This window comes from Salmo salar, chromosome ssa07 (assembly GCF_905237065.1).
Source record: "Salmo salar chromosome ssa07, Ssal_v3.1, whole genome shotgun sequence".
In the NCBI taxonomy this organism is placed as follows: Eukaryota; Metazoa; Chordata; class Actinopteri; order Salmoniformes; family Salmonidae; genus Salmo; species Salmo salar.
Window position 1 is genome coordinate 40,284,374 of NC_059448.1, and position 20,970 is coordinate 40,305,343.

General features: G+C 42.1%; 1 protein-coding gene across 1 annotated transcript in view; it reads right to left on the reverse strand.

Moving 5' to 3' along the window:
* The window catches only part of LOC106609192 (conserved oligomeric Golgi complex subunit 5), a 100,602-nt gene that overhangs the window by 78,859 nt on the left and 773 nt on the right, over positions 1 to 20,970 (reverse strand). The window contains exons 3-6 of the mRNA XM_014207707.2: positions 20,913 to 20,970; positions 7,262 to 7,316; positions 6,953 to 7,022; positions 2,690 to 2,810 (exon numbers count right to left, since the gene is read on the reverse strand). Coding sequence (XP_014063182.1) covers positions 2,690 to 2,810; positions 6,953 to 7,022; positions 7,262 to 7,316; positions 20,913 to 20,970 — 304 coding nt within the window. The remainder of the gene's footprint in view (positions 1 to 2,689; positions 2,811 to 6,952; positions 7,023 to 7,261; positions 7,317 to 20,912) is intronic.

The following is a 20,970-nucleotide window of genomic DNA, read 5'->3' on the forward strand; positions in this document are numbered from 1 at the left end:
AGATCTAATCGTACTACACCGGCTCTGACGCTCGTCGGATGTAGCAGGGCTTGCAATCCCATACAGACTACAAAAGGAAGCACAGCCGAGAGCTGCCCAGTGACACAAGCCTACCAGACAAGCTAAACTATTTATATGCTCATTTCGAGGCAAATGGCACAGAAACATGTATGAGAGCACCAGCTGTTCCGGAAGACTGTGTGATCACGCTCTCTGCAGCCGATGTGAGTAAGAACTTTAACACAGGTCAACATTCACAAGGCCGCAGGGCCAGATGGATTACCAGGACGTGTACTGCGAGCATGCACTGACCAACTGGCAAGTGTCTTCACTGACATTTTCAACATCTCCCTGTCCGAGTCTGTAATACCAACATGTTTTAAGCAGACCACCATAGTGCATGTGCCCAAGAACACTAAGGTAACCTACCTAAATGACTACCGACCCGTAGCACTCACGTCTGTAGCCATGAAGTGCTTTGAAAGGCTGGTTATGGCTGACATCAACACCATTATCCCAGACACACTAGACCCACTCCAAATTTGCATACCGCCCCAACAGATCCACAGATGATGCAATCTCTATTGCACTCCACACTGCCCTTTCCCACCTGGACAAAAGGAACACATATGTGAGAATGCTATTCATTGACTACAGCTCAGCGTTCAACACCATAGTGCCCTCAAAGCTCATCAATAAGCTAAGGATCCTGGGACAAAACACCCCTCTCTGCTACTGGATCCTGGACTTCCTGACGGGCCGCCCCCAGGTGGTAAGGGTAGGTAACAACACATCCGCCACGCTGATGCTCAACACAGGGGCCCCTCAGGGGTGCGTGCTCAGCCCCCTCCTGTACTCCCTGTTCACTCATGACTGCACGGCCAGGCACGACTCCAACACCATCATTAAGTTTGCCGATGACACAACATTGGTAGGTCTGATCACAGACAATGACGAGACAGCCTATAGGGAGGAGGGCAGAGACCTGGCCGTGTGGTGCCAGGACAACAACCTCTCCCTCAACGTGATCAAGACAAAGGAGATGATTGTGGACTACAGGAAAAAGAGGACCGAGCATGCCCCCATTCTCATCGATGTGGCTGCAGTGGAGCAGGTTGAGAGCTTCAAGTTCCTTGGTGTCCACATCACCAACAAACTTACATGGTCCAAGCACACCAAGACAGTCGTGAAGAGGGCACGACATAACCTATTCCCCCTCAGGAGACTGAAAGGATTTGGCATGGGTCCTCAGATCCTCAAAAGGTTCTACACCTGCATCATCGAGAGCATCCTGACTGGTTGCATCACTGCCTGGTACGGCAACTGCTCGGCATCCGACCGCAAAGCACTACAGAGGGTAGTGCGAACGACCCAGTACATCACTGGGGCCAAGCTCCCTACCATCCAGGACCTCTATACCACGCGGTGTAAGAGGGCCCTAAAAATTGTCAAAGACTCCAGCCACCCTAGTCATAGACTGTTCTCTCTGCTACCGCACGGCAAGCAATACCGGAGCGCCAAGTCTATGTCCAAGATGCTTCTAAACAGCTTCTACCCCCAAGCCATAAGACTTCTGAACACCTAATAACTTTTATTTCTTATCCATATTTCTTTTATGCAAATGTTTAACTGCATTGTTGGTTAGGGGCTCGTAAGTAAGCATTTCACTGTAATCGGCGCATGTGACTAATACAATTTGATTAGATTATTAGTAGTTAAAAAGTGCTGTTTCTTTATATAATCAAGGACATTTTATTTGAACTTTGTGTCTGTCTGTCTGTCAATCATTGGTTTGTTTGAAGCCAAATCCAACCTGAGTGACCTTACATTCAAGTGACTACACCAATCAGTGAAGAGTGCGTCAGCATTTACCAACCTAGCATGTTAGCAGAGGCTATAGTGAGACGTAAGCAGTGTCCGAGTCAAATCAGACAGTTCTCAAAAAACAAGGAGGACCCAGGCACTATTCATATAATTAAAATGCCTTTATCATAAAACAGCATGTTCAATAGAACAAAATCTTTCCAAAAATATCAAGATAAAGGCAATTTAATTATATGAAGACACTCATTTTTTGATTACCCTTAACCAAAGAGCACCTTCCACCTCCAGAACAAACATCTAGTAACTAGTGTGTCCTTGCAGCACTTCCTATCCTCCATTTTCTTCTATAAGTCACTCACCCAGCTCTTTGAGGCTCTGAGTAGCTTTGGTGATCTCAGCACCACCTACACCTTCTACAGTCGGCCTAAATGAGGGGAGTTTCACCTTAGTGTCAGTAGAATTATAGTGAATGAGCAGGGTCACTCACCCAGTTTGTTGAGGCTGATCTGGACAGCCTTGGGGGATCTCATCACCATCTACACCAGGGGTAGGCAACCCTGTTCCTGGAGTGCCGCCCGTACTGGAGGATTTTGTTCCAACTACACCCTGATCAACTGATCAGTTCAATGATTGCCTAAATTCAAACACACCTGGCCTTCCAAGTCAGTTAAATCAAAAACACGAAGTGCCTGCGGCACTCCAGGACCAGCATTGCCTATCCCTGATCTACACTCTCTTTACAGTAGTCCCAAATGAGGTGAGTTAACCATGTCAGTATTACAGTTCCCAGTTCATTGAGGCTTTGAGCAGCCTTGTCAGTAGTACAGTGCAGTGTATCAGAGGTGAACAGGCAGTGGTCGCTCACCCAGTTCGTTGAGGCTCTGGGCAGCCTTGGTGATCTCCCTGCTTCCCCCCTGGAGCTGGCCCTGCAGACGCTTGGACAGGTACAGGATCCTGATGATCCTTCGCAGCAGATCACACGCCACCTGGGGAAAATAGGAAAATATATAACCAAACAAAATGGAACCCAATCTGAACCAGTCTTTCTGAATCTCTATGAGAAGATGTGAGCGAACGTCAAAACTAATATGGAACGACCCTCTTTTTTCGTCATAATTGATTGAAAATCACTTATTGTAAATGATCTCGATTTCAATCAATGTCGACATTTCCAAGTATTTATTTTCCTATTGTAGCCTATATAGTAACAATAACACCGACCATGGGCATATCATTAGTGGTAATAATAACCGTGTGTCTAGCAGCATTGTGGAGCTGTGTCTGGGGCTGAAGGACACAGAGGTCAGCAGTGTGTTTGGACTTAGTAGTGTGTTCAGAGGAATAGATGCAGCTGAGAACTGAGGGTCTGTCCCTTGAGCCTCTGTGAAGTCTATGTGTCCGTCCCAAGTGTCTGTGTGTGTGTCAGACTGATTGCTTTATCTGTGGGTGGCCGAGAAGCTTCCATTTTGTGAGCGAACACTAGACTAAAAGATAAACAAAGCACTCTCCTATTCCCCCTGGATTTATAGTCTGACCATTACCGGTCTCCTTCAGACCCACCTCACCCCAGTCCCACAGAGACAGACAGACAGACAGACAGAATACAAACACACACACACCCTAACACCAAGGACATGACAGTCCCTGGGAGTGAAAAAAGAGGGGTCTCAGATATTGGTCCCACAACTCCACTGTCTGTCTGTATAAAATAATATAAAAACGTTGTAACCATTCTATTCAGAAACCACAGCACCCTCTCCTTTCACAAACCAGGCCCGTCTTCATCCTAAGATCTTACCAGCCTGGTATGCCTGCCTGCTACTAGTATCTTCTCTGCAGGACGCATGTCTGAGGTGTAGATAACAACAATAACACTCCACACACACACGACAAAGCTGAGACAGAGAGAGCATCAGAACACAGACAGTGCTAACACAGAGACAGAGCCATGTTTGAGGAAAGAGCCAGTTAGAATCACAGTAACCTTTCTGACTGAAGCCATAGTCCATCAATATTTAATAAGACTTCCCCTCGACTCCACAGACGACGGAGCTGCAGTGTGTGGGCAGTGTGCGTAAGTTGACAGAGCCTGTAAACCCAGAGAGTCTCTATTTCGCTCTCTATCTGGCCGCGGCTATCCAGCCTCGGACAGGACAGGGTCAGGTTGATCACAAGAACAGGTCTTATTTTAACAGGGGTACAAATTCAACCTTTAAAATCACCCGATTGCTTCTAAACGGGGGGCCACTGATAGCGAGGTGGATTAAAAACCACAACAGTGATGTCACAGGTTAAGATTGCAGATGCTATCTGAGAACAGGATCAAAGTAATTCTGTTTGAAAGGTTGAGATAACGTTGTAAACCTTTAACATGGCCTTTATGTATTATATAGTCGAGGACTTACCAAGAAAAACAGATGCATTTTACATAACAGCTAGGATTCCTGGTATGAAGATCGCTCAGCCTCCAAAAGCACAGTTCTATAAATCATCTTTATAAATATACCCTTCTGCAAAGTGGTGGCGAGTGATTCCATAATGGCAGGCATGTGCAACAAGAGTAAAAGGGGTCATATACAGTGCCTTGCAAAAGTATTCACCCCCTTGGTGTTTTTCCTATTTTGTTTGTTGCATTACAACATGTAATGGACGTGCACAAAATAGTCAAAATTGGTGAAGTGAAAAAAATAAAATAAACTTGTTTCAAATAATTCGAAAAGATTTAAAACTGAAAAGTGGTGCATGCAAATGTATTCACCCACTTTGCTATGAAGCCCCTAAATAAGATCTGGTGCAACCAATTACCTTCAGAAGTCACATAATTACTTAAATAAAGTCCAACTGTGTGCAATCTAAGTGTCACATGATCTCAGTATGTATGTGTATGTATGTATGTATGTATGTATGTATGTATGTATGTATGTATGTATGTATATATATATATTACACACACCTGTTCTGAAAGGCCCCAGAGTCTGCAACACCACTAAACAAGGGGCACCAACAAGCAAGCGGCACTAACAAGCAAGCGGCACTATGAAGACCAAGGAGCTCTCCAAACAGGTCAGGGACAAAGTTGTGGAGAAGTACAGATCAGGGTTGAGTTATAAAAAAAATAACCGAAACTTTGAACATCCCACGGAGCACCATTAAACCTGCCAAGAGAGGGCCGCCCACCAAAACTCACAGACCAGGCAAGGAGGGCATTAATCAGAGAGGCAACAAAGAGACCAAAGATAACCCTGAAGGAGCTGCAAAGCTCCACAGTGGAGATTGGTGTATCTGTCCATAGGACCACTTAGTCGTACACTCCACAGAGCTTCCATCCTGTCCTCTTCCCTCAGAAAGGGAAGAGGACAGGATGGAACATTGTCTTCATATGTGAATGTTAAACCATGTGAAGGGATGGCGTGATTAATGGGGAACCAATTACTTGTCTCCACAATGTCTGTGCGCAAGTCACTCCCTCCATTGGCATTGGGGGAAGGTGTATGGCAGTGTCTGGAACCATTGTATGTCCTCTCTGATGTTGCACTTATCCTGGGATAGTGTATGACGTAGAGGCTCACTCCCCTCAGTGAGCTTGTCCAGAAGTGGGGTCAAGGGGGTGGTTTACATGAGATGGGAGTATCTAGAGTTGACAATTGATTTATGCCATTGGATGAGATGGTGTTTTTGTGCTATGAAGTAACAAGAACGGGATTAGAACCTCGTCTTAGGGACCAAACTGAACAATAATTTATAGCGAATGCTATCTGGCTATGGGATACTCCTCTCTCAAGTAAAATTCTTTCTTTGTGAACTGTTCCTAAGATCTGCTGTTCGTCATGTAGGTTGAGAGGGGTGTATCTTGCCAATAAAAGATCTTCGTACTTTTGTGTTGTCACTTTCAATGGTTCATTAGAAATGGCGCATCATTGAAAGTCAAGTGCTAATATAAAGCTCTTATTATTAAAGATGTAGTTTAAGCATAACTCTGACTGGTGGTGTGAAGTTTGTAACTCTCCTCATTTGGTAATGGAGAAATTAGCCACCACAAGTTTCACCATCCAGCAGGACAATGACCCTAAGCATACTGCGAAAGCAACACTCGAGTGGTTTAAGGGGAAACATTTAAATGTCTTGGAATGGCCTAGTCAAAGCCCAGACCTCAATCCAATTGAGAATCTGTGGTATGACTTAAAGATTGCTGTAAACCAGCAGAACCCATTCAACTTGAATAAGCTGGAGCAGTTTTGCCTTGAAGAATGGGCAAAAATCCCAGTGGCTAGCTGTGGCAAGCTTATAGAGACATACCCCAAGAGACTTGCAGCTATAATTGCTGCAAAAGGTGGCTCTACAAAGTATTGACTTTGGGTGGTGAATAGTTATGCACGCTGAAGTTCAGTTTTTTTGTCTTATTTCTTGTTTGTTTCACAATAAAAAAAGATTTAGCATCTTCAAAGTGGTAGGCATGTTGTGTAAATCAAATGATACAAACTCCCCCAAAATCCATTTTAATTCCAGGTTGTAAGGCAACAAAATAGGAAAAATGCCAAGGGGGGTGAATACTTTCGCAAGCCACTGTAATATTTGTGGTATTTAACGTTCAAATAAATATCAATGGGTAGATCGATGCTCGCATAAAACATACAGTATCATTGTTGTAAACCACTGAGTACAGAGCACTCATATCATTACAGCATGATAGACACTGACACCTGCTATAGCTATATTCTATTGACAGGTTAGAAGAGGACATCCCAGAGCATATACAGATATATAGATCTCTATATGGCTCTGGGTTGTTGTCATCTTTACAATTTAAAACAGGAGGATCCTGGAAACTGTCCAAGATGCATTAGGCGACCTTGACAATATGTACAGCACCTAACTTGAAGTACCTATCTTGAAAATGGGGAGTGAGACAATAAAAACCCAAGCAAATACTGTCAATACATTTCTCTACCTCAGAAACATGGAAATCAAGTCCAGTGCAGAAGTAGAGATAATGTCAGAGTGCTGATAACAATAGAGAGGAAATCTTCCCCCTGCTATTGAGCCGCAGTCCACGGACATACAACAATACAAAACCATCAACACAAAAGATAGTAATATGCCTCTCAAACACAAGGAGATGGATGGATACCTGCAATCTGGCGAGCTGGGCAGTCCGGGCTACAATCTTATTGTAGGGGTCAACGATCTTTGTCCTTATCCTACGAGAGAAAACAAATAGGAGGTTGAGTGCTGTTATTAGAGGTCTGATTATTGAGGGTCTCTGAACACAAGGGTAATATTTTGCCTTTATCATTCCCTGTGATGATGTGTTATGGTCTGTTATAGGCTTGGAGTAGGTAGATAATGCACCTAACCACTGGGTAAGATGTTTCTTCATCACCATAATGGCTGAGATTGGGGTTATGTTAATCTGGTCCAAGATCAGCTGTTAACCTACCTGTCCACAGCACCCTGCAGAGCAGCGATCCTGGTCTGCATCATCTGCAGGACCCCTGAGAAACAACACACAAACATCTCACTCAATATATTGACATAAAAATGATATGATTGGCTTTTATGTAATGATGGAAGAGTATAAGATGCTTTGTGAACTTTCTAAATGTATGCACTCAGCTGACTGTATCCTTGGTACTAAACACTTGAAACTTCTCTTGAGCTTTTGGTCTCAATTCCTTATTGCAAAGAGGTTTCTTTTTAACAATTGGTGCCACAAACCGGATTCATCCTTGAAAGACAGACTTGGTGGAGAATAGGTAGTGGAGGTGGCCGGCCCTAAATAAAAAAAGTTAAGCTAGTTTCTTACTAATACCTCCTGTGCCCCATAAGAGCCATCTGCCCTTTCTGTTTTATCCCTCAGTCATGTTTTTTGAGGTTGGTGGAAAAAGTATCTGTAGGAGAGTGAAGTTTCAAATTGTTTATGTGAAACCATTGTTGGCGGGAGGGGTATCCAGAAAGAGAGCAAGGGTGCAGACTATTGGTAGTAGTTTGGAGGAAGGACTGTGACAAATCCGGACTGTCTAGCACAGGTCTATAGAAGGTCTCCGGGTGGGGGCATTACAGTCGGGTTGTATCATCGTATGGTCTGGGGTGGGAATTCAGTATACAGAGTGGCACCATAACGTGCTGTTGTTCGGGGGTTGTTCAACCCAGATGGGTCATATTCGGTGATCGATTCGGGTAGGGGTGTGTCCCTATCAGAGAAAAGATTGCGGTGAACACGGTACAACCGCACAAGACAGGGTTCAGAGGAAGGGGATCCTGGAGTGGAGACTTGTATTTAATATAGGTGAAAACAATGTCTTTGTGCGCTGGTTTTCATGGGTGAGAGCTGTATTTGATGCAAGTATCCACAGGTGAAATATATATAATATATATGGTGAGGAGCCTGGGATTTTAGTATGGGAATTGGTAGAAAGATACACTACCGTTCAAACGTTTGGGGTCACTTAGAAATGTAATTGCATTTTTAAAAGAAAAGCACATTTTTTGTTCATTAAAATAACATCAAATTGATCAGAAATACAGTGTAGACATTGTTAATGTTGTAAATGACTATTGTAGCTGGAAACGGCAGCTTTTTTTAATGGAATATCTACAAAGGTGTACAGAGGCACATTATCAGCAACCATCACTCCTGTGTTCCAATGGCACGTTGTGTTAGCTTATCCAATTTGATTATTTTAAAAGGCTAATTGATCATTAGAAAACCCTTTTGATATTATGTTAGCTGAAAACTGTTGTGCTCATTAAAGAAGCAATAAAACTGGCTGTCTTTAGACTAGTTGAGTATCTGGGCATCAGCATTTGTGGTTTCGATTACAGGCTCAAAATGGCCAGAAACAAAGGACTTTCTTCTGAAACTCGTCAGTCTATTCTTGTTCTGAGAAATGAAGGCTATTCCATGCGAGAAATTGCCAAGAAACTGAAGATCTCGTACAACGCTGTGTACTACTCCCTTCACAGAGCAGCGCAAACTGGCTCTAACCAGAATAGAAAGAGGAGTGGGAGGCCCCGGTGCACAACTGAGCAAGAAGACAAGTACATTAGAGTGTCTAATTTGAGAAACAGACGCCTCACAAGTCCTCAACTGGCACCTTCATTAAATAGTACCCGCAAAACACCAGTCTCAACGTCAACAGTGAAGAGGCGACTCTGGGATGCTGGCCTTCTAGGCAGAGTTGCAAAGAAAAAGACATATCTCAGACTGGCCAATCAAAAGAAAAGATTAAGATGGGCAAAATAACACAGATACTGGACAGAAGATATCTGCCTAGAAGGCCAGCATCCCGGAGTCGCCACTTCACTGTTGACGTTGAGACTGGTTACAAGTTTGAATCGGAATGGAAAAATACTCCTTGTAAACTCATAAAACCTTGGGAAGTTTTTAATCTTGTGAGACATTTTATTTTGTCTTATTCTGAAATCGATTTATATAATTGACGAAAGGGTGGCTGGGTCACGCGAAATGAGATGAGTTAATACTGGGAGAAGGTCACGAGAAATTAGAGTTGGGGTTACCAAACCTAAAATGACCTTTTTAAAATGTTGTAGTGCCGTGGTTATGGAAAAATCAAGGAGAAGAGAGACCAGTCTTTACGGGAGTGTATCTTTGGTGAGATAAATGTCGCCTTGTCTAAGGGTAGTACATGCTAAATTAAGTGCATATAAACAATGGGGTGGATTAAAACAAAGGATTAATAATTGGAGGAGGATAGTGGATTTATCATTATCGTGTTTGGTTTGTAATTTAAAACGTACGAGTTGCTGATTTCTTATGGATCCCTTCGTGCGCCAATCCCTTTAGCGGGATCAATTTGACAACACCCAGTGAAATTGCAGGGCGCCAAATTCAAAAACAGAAATACTCATAATAAGAATTCATAAAGCATACAAGTGTTATACATCGGTTTAAAGATTAAATTCTTGTTAATCCAGCCGCAGTGTCAGATTTCAAAAAGGCTTTACGGCGAAAGCAGACCATGCGATTATCTGAGGACAGCGCCCAGCATACCAACACATGAAAATCAGATTTCAACCAGGCAGGTGCTACACAAAAGTCAGAAATAACGATATAATTCATGCCTTTGAAGATCTTCTTCTGTTGGCACTCCAAAATGTCCTATAAACATCACAAATGGTCCTTTTGTTTGATAAATTGTTTCTTTATATCCCCAAAATGTCCATTTATTTGGCGCATTTGATTCAGAAAAAAAACGGTTCCAACTCGCCCAACATGCCTACAAAGTATCTAATAAGTTACCTGTAAACTTTGTCCAAACATTTCAAACAACTTTCCTAATCCAACTATAGGTATTTTAAAACATAAATAATCAATCAAATTTAAGACGGAATATACTGTGTTCAATAGCGGATAAAATGAAAGTGGAGCGAGTTCCAGGTTGCGTGCCCCAAACAAAAAAGTACACTTGGCTTGACTCTCAGAAAGGAAAGGGCTACTTCTTAATTCCTCAAAGGAAAAACATCAACCAATTTCTAAAGACTGTTGACATCTAGTGGAAGCCATAGGAACTGCAAGCATATTTCTATTAAAAAGGGATTTCCATAGAAAACTAATGGAAAACAGCTTGAGCTTTTGGATGGATTGTGCTCGGGGTTTCGCCTGCCAAATCAGTTCTGTTATACTCACAGACATTATTCAAACAGTTTTAGAAACTTCAGAGTGTTTTCTATCCAAATCTACTAATAATATGCATATCCTAGCTTCTGGGCCCGAGTAGCAGGCAGTTTACTTTGGGCACGCTTTTCATCCGGACGTGAAAATACTGCTCCCTAGCCCAAAGAGGTTTTAACCTGTTAGGGCTAGGGGGCAGCATTTGCACGTCTGGATAAAAAAAAATGTACCCGATTTAATCTGGTTACTAATCCTACCCAGTAACTAGAATATGCATATACTTATTATATATGGATAGAAAACACTCTAAAGTTTCTAAAACTGTTTGAATGGTGTCTGTGAGTATAACAGAACTCATTTGGCAGGCAAAACCCTGAGACATTTTCTGACAGGAAGTGGATACCTGATGTGTTGTATTACCTTTAAACCTATCCCATTGAAAAACACAGGGGCTGAGGAATATTTTGGCACTTCCTATTGCTTCCACTAGATGTCACCAGCCTTTACAAAGTGTTTTGAGTCTTCTGGAGGGAGATCTGACCGAACAAGAGCCATGGAACGATGATGTCCCATTAGACACCTGGCGCGCCAGTTCATGTTGGGTACCCTCGTTCCAATACGTTATAAAAGAGTATGCATTCGTCCACCTTGAATATTATTCATGTTCTGGTTAAAAAAGGCCCTAATGATTTATGCTATACAACGTTTGACATGTTTGAACGAACGTAAATATATTTTTTCCCCTCGTTCATGACGAGAAGTCCGGCTGGCTTAGATCATGTACTAACAAGACGGAGATTTTTGGACATAAATGATGAGCTTTTTTTAACAAAACTACATTCGTTATGGACCTGTGATACCTGGAAGTGACATCTGATGAAGAGAATCAAAGGTAATGGATTATTTACATAGTATTTTCGATTTTAGATCTCCCCAACATGACGTCTAGTCTGTATCGCAACGCGTATTTTTCTGGGCGCAGTGCTCAGATTATTGCAAAGTGTGATTTCCCAGTAAGGTTATTTTTAAATCTGGCAAGTTGATTGCGTTCAAGAGATGTAAATCTATAATTCTTTAAATGACAATATAATATTTTACCAATGTTTTCTAATTTTAATTATTTAATTTGTGACGCTGACTTGACTGCCGGTTATTGGAGGGAAACGATTTCCTCAACATCAATGCCATAGTAAAACGCTGTTTTTGGATATAAATATGAACTTGATAGAACTAAAAATGCATGCATTGTCTAACATAATGTCCTAGGAGTGTCATCTGATGGAGATTGTAAAAGGTTAGTGCATCATTTTAGCTGGTTTTATGGTTTTGGTGACCCTGTCTTTGAATTGACAAAACATTACACACAACTCTTGTAAATGTACTGTCCTAACATACTCTAAATTTATGCTTTCGCCGTAAAACCTTTTTGAAATCGTAAAACGTGGTTAGATTAAGGAGATGTTTATCTTTCAAAGGGTGTAAAATAGTTGTATGTTTGAAAAATTTGAATTTTGACATTTATTTGGATTCAAATTTGCCGCTCTTGAAATGCACCTGCTGTTGATGGAGTGCACCACGGGTGGCACGCTAGCGTCCCACCTAGCCCATAGAGGTTAAGATGTAGCATAGTGAATGCTAACGAAATGGACACTTTCTCTTCCAGGAGTCGGTGTCATTTTCTTTCTTTCTCTTTGGAAGGATTAGGCCGTAAAATTAGCTCCCAGATAAGTAAGACCTAGCCATTTGTGTGTTTTCGCCATATGGTTTACCACACACACACCAGAACGCAAACACAATTTACCAATTATGAATGTGGGTTAGTGGTGTTAACCTGTTAGGGCTAGGGGGCAGTATTGACACGGCCGGATAAAAAACGTACCCGATTTAATCTGGTTACTACTCCTGCCCAGTAACTAGAATATGCATATAGTTATTGGCTTTGGATAGAAAACACCCTAAAGTTTCTAAAACTGTTTGAATGGTGTCTGTGAGTATAACAGAACTCATATGGCAGGCCAAAACCTGAGAAGATTCCATGCAGGAAGTGGCCTGTCTGACAAATTGTGTTTCATCTTGGCTTTTTTTATTGAAGACTGAGGATCTTTGCAATAACGTGACACTTCCTACGGCTCCCATAGGCTCTCAGAGGCCGGGAAAAAGCTGAACGATATCGAGGCAGGCTCTGGCTGAAACACATTATCGCTTTTGGCAAGTGGCCGATCAGAGTACTATGGGCTTAGGCGCGTGCCCGAGTCGACCGAATGCTTTATTTTCTTTCGTCTGTTTACCTAAACGCAGATTCCCGGTCGGAATGTTAGCGCTTTTTTATGAGAAGAATGGCATAAAAATTGATTTTAAACAGCGGTTGACATGCTTCGAAGTACGGTGATGGAATATTTAGAATTTTTTTGTCACGAATTGCGCCATGCTCGTCACCCTTATTTACCCTTTCGGATAGTGTCTTGAACGCACGAACAAAACGCCGCTGTTTGGATATAACTATGGATTATTTTGAACCAAACCAACATTTGTTATTGAAGCAGAAGTCCTGGGAGTGCATTCTGACGAAGACAGCAAAGGTAATAACATATTTCTTATAGTAAATCTGACTTTGATGAGTGCTAAATTTGCTGGGTGTCTAAATAGCTAGCCCTGTGATGCCGGGCTATCTACTGAGAATATTGCAAAATGTGCTTTCACCGAAAAGCTATTTTAAAATCGGACATATCGAGTGCATAGAGGAGTTCTGTATCTATAATTCTTAAAATAATTGTTATGCTTTTTGTGAACGTTTATCGTGAGTAATTTAGTAAATTCACCGGCAGTGTTCGGTGGGAATGCTAGTCACATGCTAATGTAAAAAGCTGGTTTTTGATATAAATATGAACTTGATTGAACGAAACATGCATGTATTGTATAACATAATGTCCTAGGGTTGTCATCTGATGAATATCATCAAAGGTTAGTGCTACATTTAGCTGTGGTTTATGTGACATTATATGCTAGCTTGAAAAATGGGTGTCTGATTATTTCTGGCTGGGTACTCTGCTGACATAATCTAATGTTTTGCTTTCGTTGTAAAGCCTTTTTGAAATCGGACAGTGTGGTTAGATTAACGAGAGTCTTATCTTTAAAATGGTGTAAAATAGTCATATGTTTGAAAAATTGAAGTTTTTGCATTTTTGAGGAATTTGAATAACGCGCCACGGGATTACACTGGCTGTTGAGTCAAGCGTCCCACCTAGCCCATAGAGGTTAATATCGTGGGATTTACTGTCGGGGTCTTTTCAATTTGGTTTTAAACTGGGTGAATGAATGATGAAAATGTTTGAAAAGGTTTCTGAAGGAAAGGGAAAGAAAGGGAAAGGAAATACATAATGGTGGTGAATGACCTTTGTCCTGACCTTCTGGTGAGTCCTGATCAATCTTATTAGAAATAATGGACAATAGAATTATCAAGTTATCAAGACTTGTAATTCTAATTGGATGTTAATAGCCCAAGTTATTTATCTTTGATTTAACAGGCAGTGTTATCATGTCGGTTAGTGTTTCTGTATTTGTTTTGATACAAATCTCACCAGATTGGGGACGCTGTATTGTTGGGATTTCTCCCGAAAGGTTAGCGATATAACTCCCTGTCCCGGTATTTGCGGTGAGATAGACAGTATAAGGGAGTATAGGACAATTTGGTGGACAATTTCGTGGACAACAGTGTGTGGTTATGCTCTTTGGCATTAACGTTATTTGGAATTGGAAGAGCGGAATGGAATGTGACTGGGGGTGGCTCATAAATTAAGGAAGTGGGTACTAGAGTCTCAGGGAAAAGGTACCACTGTATGTATATTGTTACAGGAGATAGCACGTAGGAGAGGACAGCTAACTGCACAATATAGAATATAGAGACTAGTATGAAGTAAATTGAATGTCACACAGACCCAGATCATGGTGATAGTAGCAGAGATAGTATTGTCATTTCAGACACTTTTGTCAACTTTCAATGAGGGGTTTGTCAAAGGTATAACGCTTAAAAGGAAAGCCACAAATTCCTGTATACAGGAGACTACATCAACAGAAGGGAAGTTTGCTGTAATAATATCATCACATCTCCTGAAGAGTGTGATTAAGGAACATATGACTCAGAGTTTGTTAGGTTGGATACTATTCCAACACCACCACAGGACTCATGCCACATCAATGGGTAACTGGAAGTACCGGGTGCTGTTATTCACATGTCACAAATGAGTGATTTGGCCATACTGGGAGAATCTATGTTGTCCTATTGTCAGGAAATGACCCATGCGTTGCAGTGCATATCTTCCCAAGTGAAAGAGACCCACCGTAGACTCCCTCAGGATTGGAAAGCACACTCACTAGAGCCAGGAGACGAGGTGTGCTTGAAGGTCCATCAACCGGGTACCTTTCAGCCCAGGTGGACCAGACCCCACACTGTCCTACTAGTGACTGACACAGCAGTAAAAGGTGTCGGGAAGGAAGGCCTGGATCCAGGTGAAAGCTGTACCAACACCTACTGACATGGTAGAGGCCGAGCAAGATGGAGAGGCTAGAGCAAGTTTTGGTAGAGGAGGTGATGATGGAAAAGAAGGAGTGTAGATCACACTGTAAAAGGGCTATAATGTGGGGCCTTGGGACATTTTTAGTTGGGGTAGTGTTTGTGGCGACTGCTATTTTTATTTTTTTTAACTGACTTGCCTAGTTAAATAAAGGTAACAACAAATTCTTATTTACAATGACGGCCTACCAGGGAACAGAACTGCCTTGTTCAGGGGCAGAACGACAGATTTGTACCTTGTCAGCTCGGGGATTCGATCCAGCATTCGGTTACTGGCCCAACACTCTAACCACTAGGCTACCTGCCGCTATAATCACTACCAATCCAAGGGGAGAAGATCAGATAACACTTTGTATAGCGTGGATAGCGTTGATAGCTCGATATGAAGATACTCGGGTTCATTGTGAGAGGGTAACATCAAACGTTTCTGAAGCCGCGAGCGTAACTAATCATCAGGGCATGGTGATATGGGTGGCTCCATTAGAAAATAGGTCTAGTGTCCTAGACGTAGAATGTTCTGATAAGGGGATGGTTCTCTTACAAACAGGAATTTGGAAAGAACGCAATGGAACAGATAGTTTGAGGAATGAAACTCGTCCCTCCTTCAACTTGGCATTGTGTGCGTAAAACTCCAGTTAAAAGAACAGCAGTTAATAACCTTCAAGTTAGTGTGGGCAGAGGACAAACTTCTGAGAGTTCTACGACACAGGACGTCAAGCCAGGTGAAGCTACAGAAACGAAAGATGGGAGATTATATCGGAGCAAGAGGTTTTACATACCCGTCTCTCCGTACTACCCAACACCAACAGGAATGAAATGTTCGGGGAAGATTTTAGATAGTGAGAGACCGAGGACCTGGGGAGAAATAGCTTGTTGGGGCAATCAGACCCTGGACAATATTATGCGAAGAGTGTATAATGACCAGATAGTCCTTATTGTTAAATGGCATGAGGAAAGCGAGGGATATGAGCAGATGAAGGCTTAGACCCTACTTTAGTTCATGAGACAAATATACACCAATGTCTGTGGCAGAGTGGGGGAAGTACAGGACATTCCGATGGAGTGTTGGTGTCGGATGTGGGGGTAACCCATGTAAGCCCTCTCCTTGGTATCCCGAAAACCAAGGCCATAGTCTTTACAGGGACAGGAAATAGAGGAATAAATGTGACAGAGGCAGAGGGATGCCTCACCTATAAATTAAGAAAATGGGTGATGGACTCATTAGAGAATGATACCACTCCACTGTGTAGACTTATACAGGGAATAGTGCATAGTGTGGGAAAGACAGTGGTCTGTGCAGAGTGGAAGGTCTACTATGAGGATAAGCTCAACATGGGAGGACTCTAGGAGGGTGATCATAACCGTCGCTGAAATAGTCTTATCATTTCAGACTTCAATATCCACATATGGAGAAGGTTTTACTGGTGAGGGAACAACAATTGAGAAGGTTGCCACAGACCCATGTATTAAGGAATCTGTATTCCCAGAGAAAAAGCTTGCAGTAGTGGTGGCAGCCCATCTGTTGCAGGGGACGATCAGGAAGCATGTGACCCAGAGATATGTAGAACTGGACACTCTCTCAACCCCACTGCTCTCTCCTCCATATCAAAGGGCAGATAATCAATTGACATACCTCGCAGAGAACTGGGGCCAAGACACGGTAACAGGAATTTGTAGAGGGATTGCGGAAAAACAACCTTTAGGCCCTAAAACCTATGTCACCCATAGGGTTTTCACGAGGGGGGGGGATGGGTATGCCATGGGATGAGAGCTGTGATCCAGATCTGAGTAATGATAATTAATACCCGGCCAGTCCCTACTGTAGCACAACATAAGGAGGCAATAGATAAGCTAGTCAGGAAAACGTTAGGAGAGGACTGGGGAAAAGGCAGAGAATATCTCACAAACTCAAATCATAGATCTAACGGTAAAGGCATTGATGAAAGTTACTGAGTGACAGAGTTAAAGCTGGAACAATACTTACTGCTGTTACATTGGGAGTAATAACAAAAGAGACTTTTAAAGTGGTGGAAGGTGCTGTAGGAACAGCATGGAATTGGACTATTGATAAATTTGGTGGATGTCAAAATATGCAGCATGGGCAGTGTTGGCAGTTACAGGGGTAGCTCTGATGGCATTGTTAGGATTCCATATAGTAAAAGCTTTGTTGTTGAAACGCATCTATAGTGCGGATCTGCCACAAGAGGTGAAATTGATTCAGGCTACGGCTCGCGTCTTTAGGGTAGATTCAGGAGGTGAACGCAGTGAGGAGGACTTGGCTGAAAAACATCTCTTGTGATCCTGTAGCCCTTGATGGAAGACTGAGGAAAAGCATAATGGGGATATTTAGAGCCCTACTTTTTGTGGACTTGGCAGAAAAGCACATCAGTGGGCATAGTGTTCAGGGGTAGCAGGAGATTGTGTCGGTCGGGTTACTCAAGCTGTGGTCAGAGATTTAGTTTAGAAATGTTTCTACATAGATGCTTATGATAAATCAGTAGAATTCAGGATTGTTTTAACTATTGAGTTTTGGGGTTTTTGTTTTCTGTTTTCTATAATTTTCTATATCAAGTCTGTTTCTATCGCACTTTCAGGTCTGGAGAAAACCAAAGAAGAAGAAAGTCTACAGCCAGCAGTTGAGTGATTATTTTGTGATATTGAACAATAAGAAGTGTTTATGGTTTAATAGGGGGGACTGATGGATTCTATTAAAATGTTTCAAGTTAAACTGTAGTTTGTTTGTATCCTGTTTAGTGAACGATTACTGTGAGTATGAACGGAGTTTGGGCCATGAAAATGTGTGTATACTAATTTAGAAAAGGTTGACCTAGTCAGATAAGAGGAAATTGCATAGAATGAGAGAGCAGGGTCAGGCCCAGGACAATGAAGATGGACGGGGTGTGCTTCTAACATACAACTAAACAAAGAGAGGACAATGGACATTCCACAGGGTAAAGGAGGGAAACTCATTGGGGTCATAAAATGTATAGCTGGGGAGGTGACACCTTCAAGGAGGGTAGAGTGTAAGATGCTTTGTGAACTTTCTAAATGTCTGCACTCAGCTGATTGTATCCTTGGTATTAAACACTTGAAACTTCTCATGAGCTTTTGGTCTCAATTCCTTATTGCAAAGAGGTTGCAATAGCGTTTTTCTTTTTAACAATAATACAACATTATTCTCTGTTCAAATAGAACACAATCACTTCAATACTGAGACATGCGCTGATGTTTTTTACAAGTGTGTGATAGCAGCGCCCCCTATGGAATGTCAACAGCACTACAATGGCAGCATATATTCCAGCATAGGGGTTCTCAAACTTTTTGGGGCTGGGGACCCCTTTTGTGATAGCAAATTGATCAGGCACCCCCTCATAATCAGAACACAAAAGAATTGTCTACACTGAGTTTTACTGTGACGTCTGCAGTGCATAGCCAGAATGAATCTAGTCTCGTGCCAGGGGAAAGAACATTGAAAAGGGCCGCCATGGGGCAGAGATTTTTTGTTGTTGTAGCTTTAAAGCTAAATACTGCAATTCTACACATTATGCCACGAAGCAGAGGGAAAAGTTAGCGTTTTAAACATTAAATTACAGTGCATTTATGTACAAATCTATATACAGTAGCAGTCAAAAGTTGACACACTTACTCATTCAGTGGTTTTCTTTATCTATTTTCTACATTGTAGAATAATAGTGAAGACATCAAAACTATGAAATAATGCATATGGAATCATGTATTAACAAAGAAAGTGTTAAACAAATCAAAATATATTTTATATTTCAGATTCTTCAAATTAGCAACCCTTTGCATTGATGACAGCTTTGCACACTCTTGGTATTCTCTCAACCAGCTTCATGAGGTAGTCACCTGGAATGCATTTCAATTAACAGGTGTGCCTTCTTAAAAGTTTGTTTGTGGAATTTCTTTCCTTCTTAATGCATTTGAGCCAATCAGTTGTTTTGTGACAATGATAGACCACAATCAGAAGATACCAAATAGGGCTAAAAGGCCAAGTCCATATTATGGCAAGAAGAGCTCAAATAAGCAAAGAGAAACGACAGTTCATCATCACTTTAAGACATGGAGGTCAGTCAAGAACTTTGAACGTTTCTTCAAGAGCTGTCGCAAAAACCATCAAGCGCTATGATGAAACTGGCTCTCACGAGGACCGCCACAGGAAAGGAAGACCCAGAGTGACCTCTGCTGCAGAGGATGAGTTCATTTGAGTTACCAGCCTCAGAAATTGAAGCCCAAATAAATGCTTCACAGAGTTCAAGTAACAGACACATCTCAACATCAACTGTTTAGAGGAGACTGCGTGAATCAAGCCTTCATGGTTGAATTTCTGCAAAGAAACCACTACTAAAGGACACCAATAAGAAGACGAGACTTTCTTGGGCTAAGAAGCATGAGCAATGGACATTAGACTGAGAGAAATCTGTCCTTTGGTCTGATGAGTCCAAATTTGAGATTTTTGGTTCCAACCGCTGTGTCCTTGTGAGACGCAGAGTAGGTGAACTGATGATCTCCGCATGTGTGGTTCCCACTGTGAAGCATGGTGGAGGTGTGAAGGTGCTTTGCTGGTGACACTGTCAGTGATTTATTTGGAATTTAAGGCATTACTTAACCAGCATGGCTACCACAGCATTCTGAAGCGATACGCCATCCCATCTGGTTTGCGCTCAGTGGGACTATAATTTGTTTTTCAACAGGACAATGATCCAACACACCTCCAGACTGTGTAAGGGCTATTTGAACAAGAAGGAGAGTGATGGAGTGCTGCATCAGATGACCTGGCCTCCACAACCACCCAACCTCAACCAAAGTGAGATGGTTTGGGATGAGTTGGACCGCAGAGTGAAGGAAAAACAGCCAACACGTGCTCAGCATATGTGGGAACTCCTTCAAGACTGTTGGAAAAGCATTCCAGGTGAAGCTGGTTGAGAGAATGGTTCAGAGAATGCCAAAGCTGTCATCAAGGCAGCATACCACCATGCATCCCACTGCTGGCTTACTTCTGAAGATAAGCAGGGTTGGTCCTGGGCAGTTCCTTGATGGGAGACCAGATGTTGCTGGAAGTGGTGTTGAAGGGCCAGTAGGAGGCACCCTTTCCTCTGGGCTAAAAAAATATTCCAATCCCCCAGGGTAGTGATTGGGGACATAGCCCTGTGTAGGGTGCTGTCTTTCAGATGGGAAGATAAAAGGGTGTCCTGACTCTCTGTGGTCACTAAAGATCCCAGGGCACTTATCATAGGGGTGTTTAACCCTGGTGTCCTGGCTAAATTCCCAACCTGGCCCTCGTACTGTCACCTAATCATCCCCAGTTTACAATTGGCTCATTCCTCTCCCCAGGTCGTTGCTGTAAATGAGAATGTGTTCTCAGTCAACTTACCTGGTAAAATAAGGGTTAATAAATAAAAGGCAAAGGGTGGCTTCTTTGATGAATCTCAAAGATAAAATATATTTTGATTTGTTTAACACTTTTTTTTGTTACTACATGATTCCATGTGTTTTTTCATAGTTTTGATGTTTTCACTATTATTCTACAATGTAGTAAATATTAAAAAAAATAAAATAAAAATTGAATGAGTAGGTGTGTCCAAATTTTTGACTGGTACTGTATATACTTGGTGGAGTACTGTGGATAGCAATATCCCTGTGAGCCTCCCAGGCCCATTTTGTCCAGGGTTATATTTTAGATTAATAATATTATATTTTATCCACAGTACTTGTATTGTATTACACAGGGGTCCGTGGCTTTTGGCCATGGATCCCTTGGCCAAAAGCCCCTAGGGGCCCGCAGACCCCAGTTGAAAACCCCTGTTCCAAAAAGTCAGAAGTGCCATGATGATGACAAAAACAAATATGTGCTAAAAGGTGTGTTACCTTCCAAAGACTCAATCCCAGTAGCTTGAGCAAGTAGCTCCTCATGCCTGGCTACCAC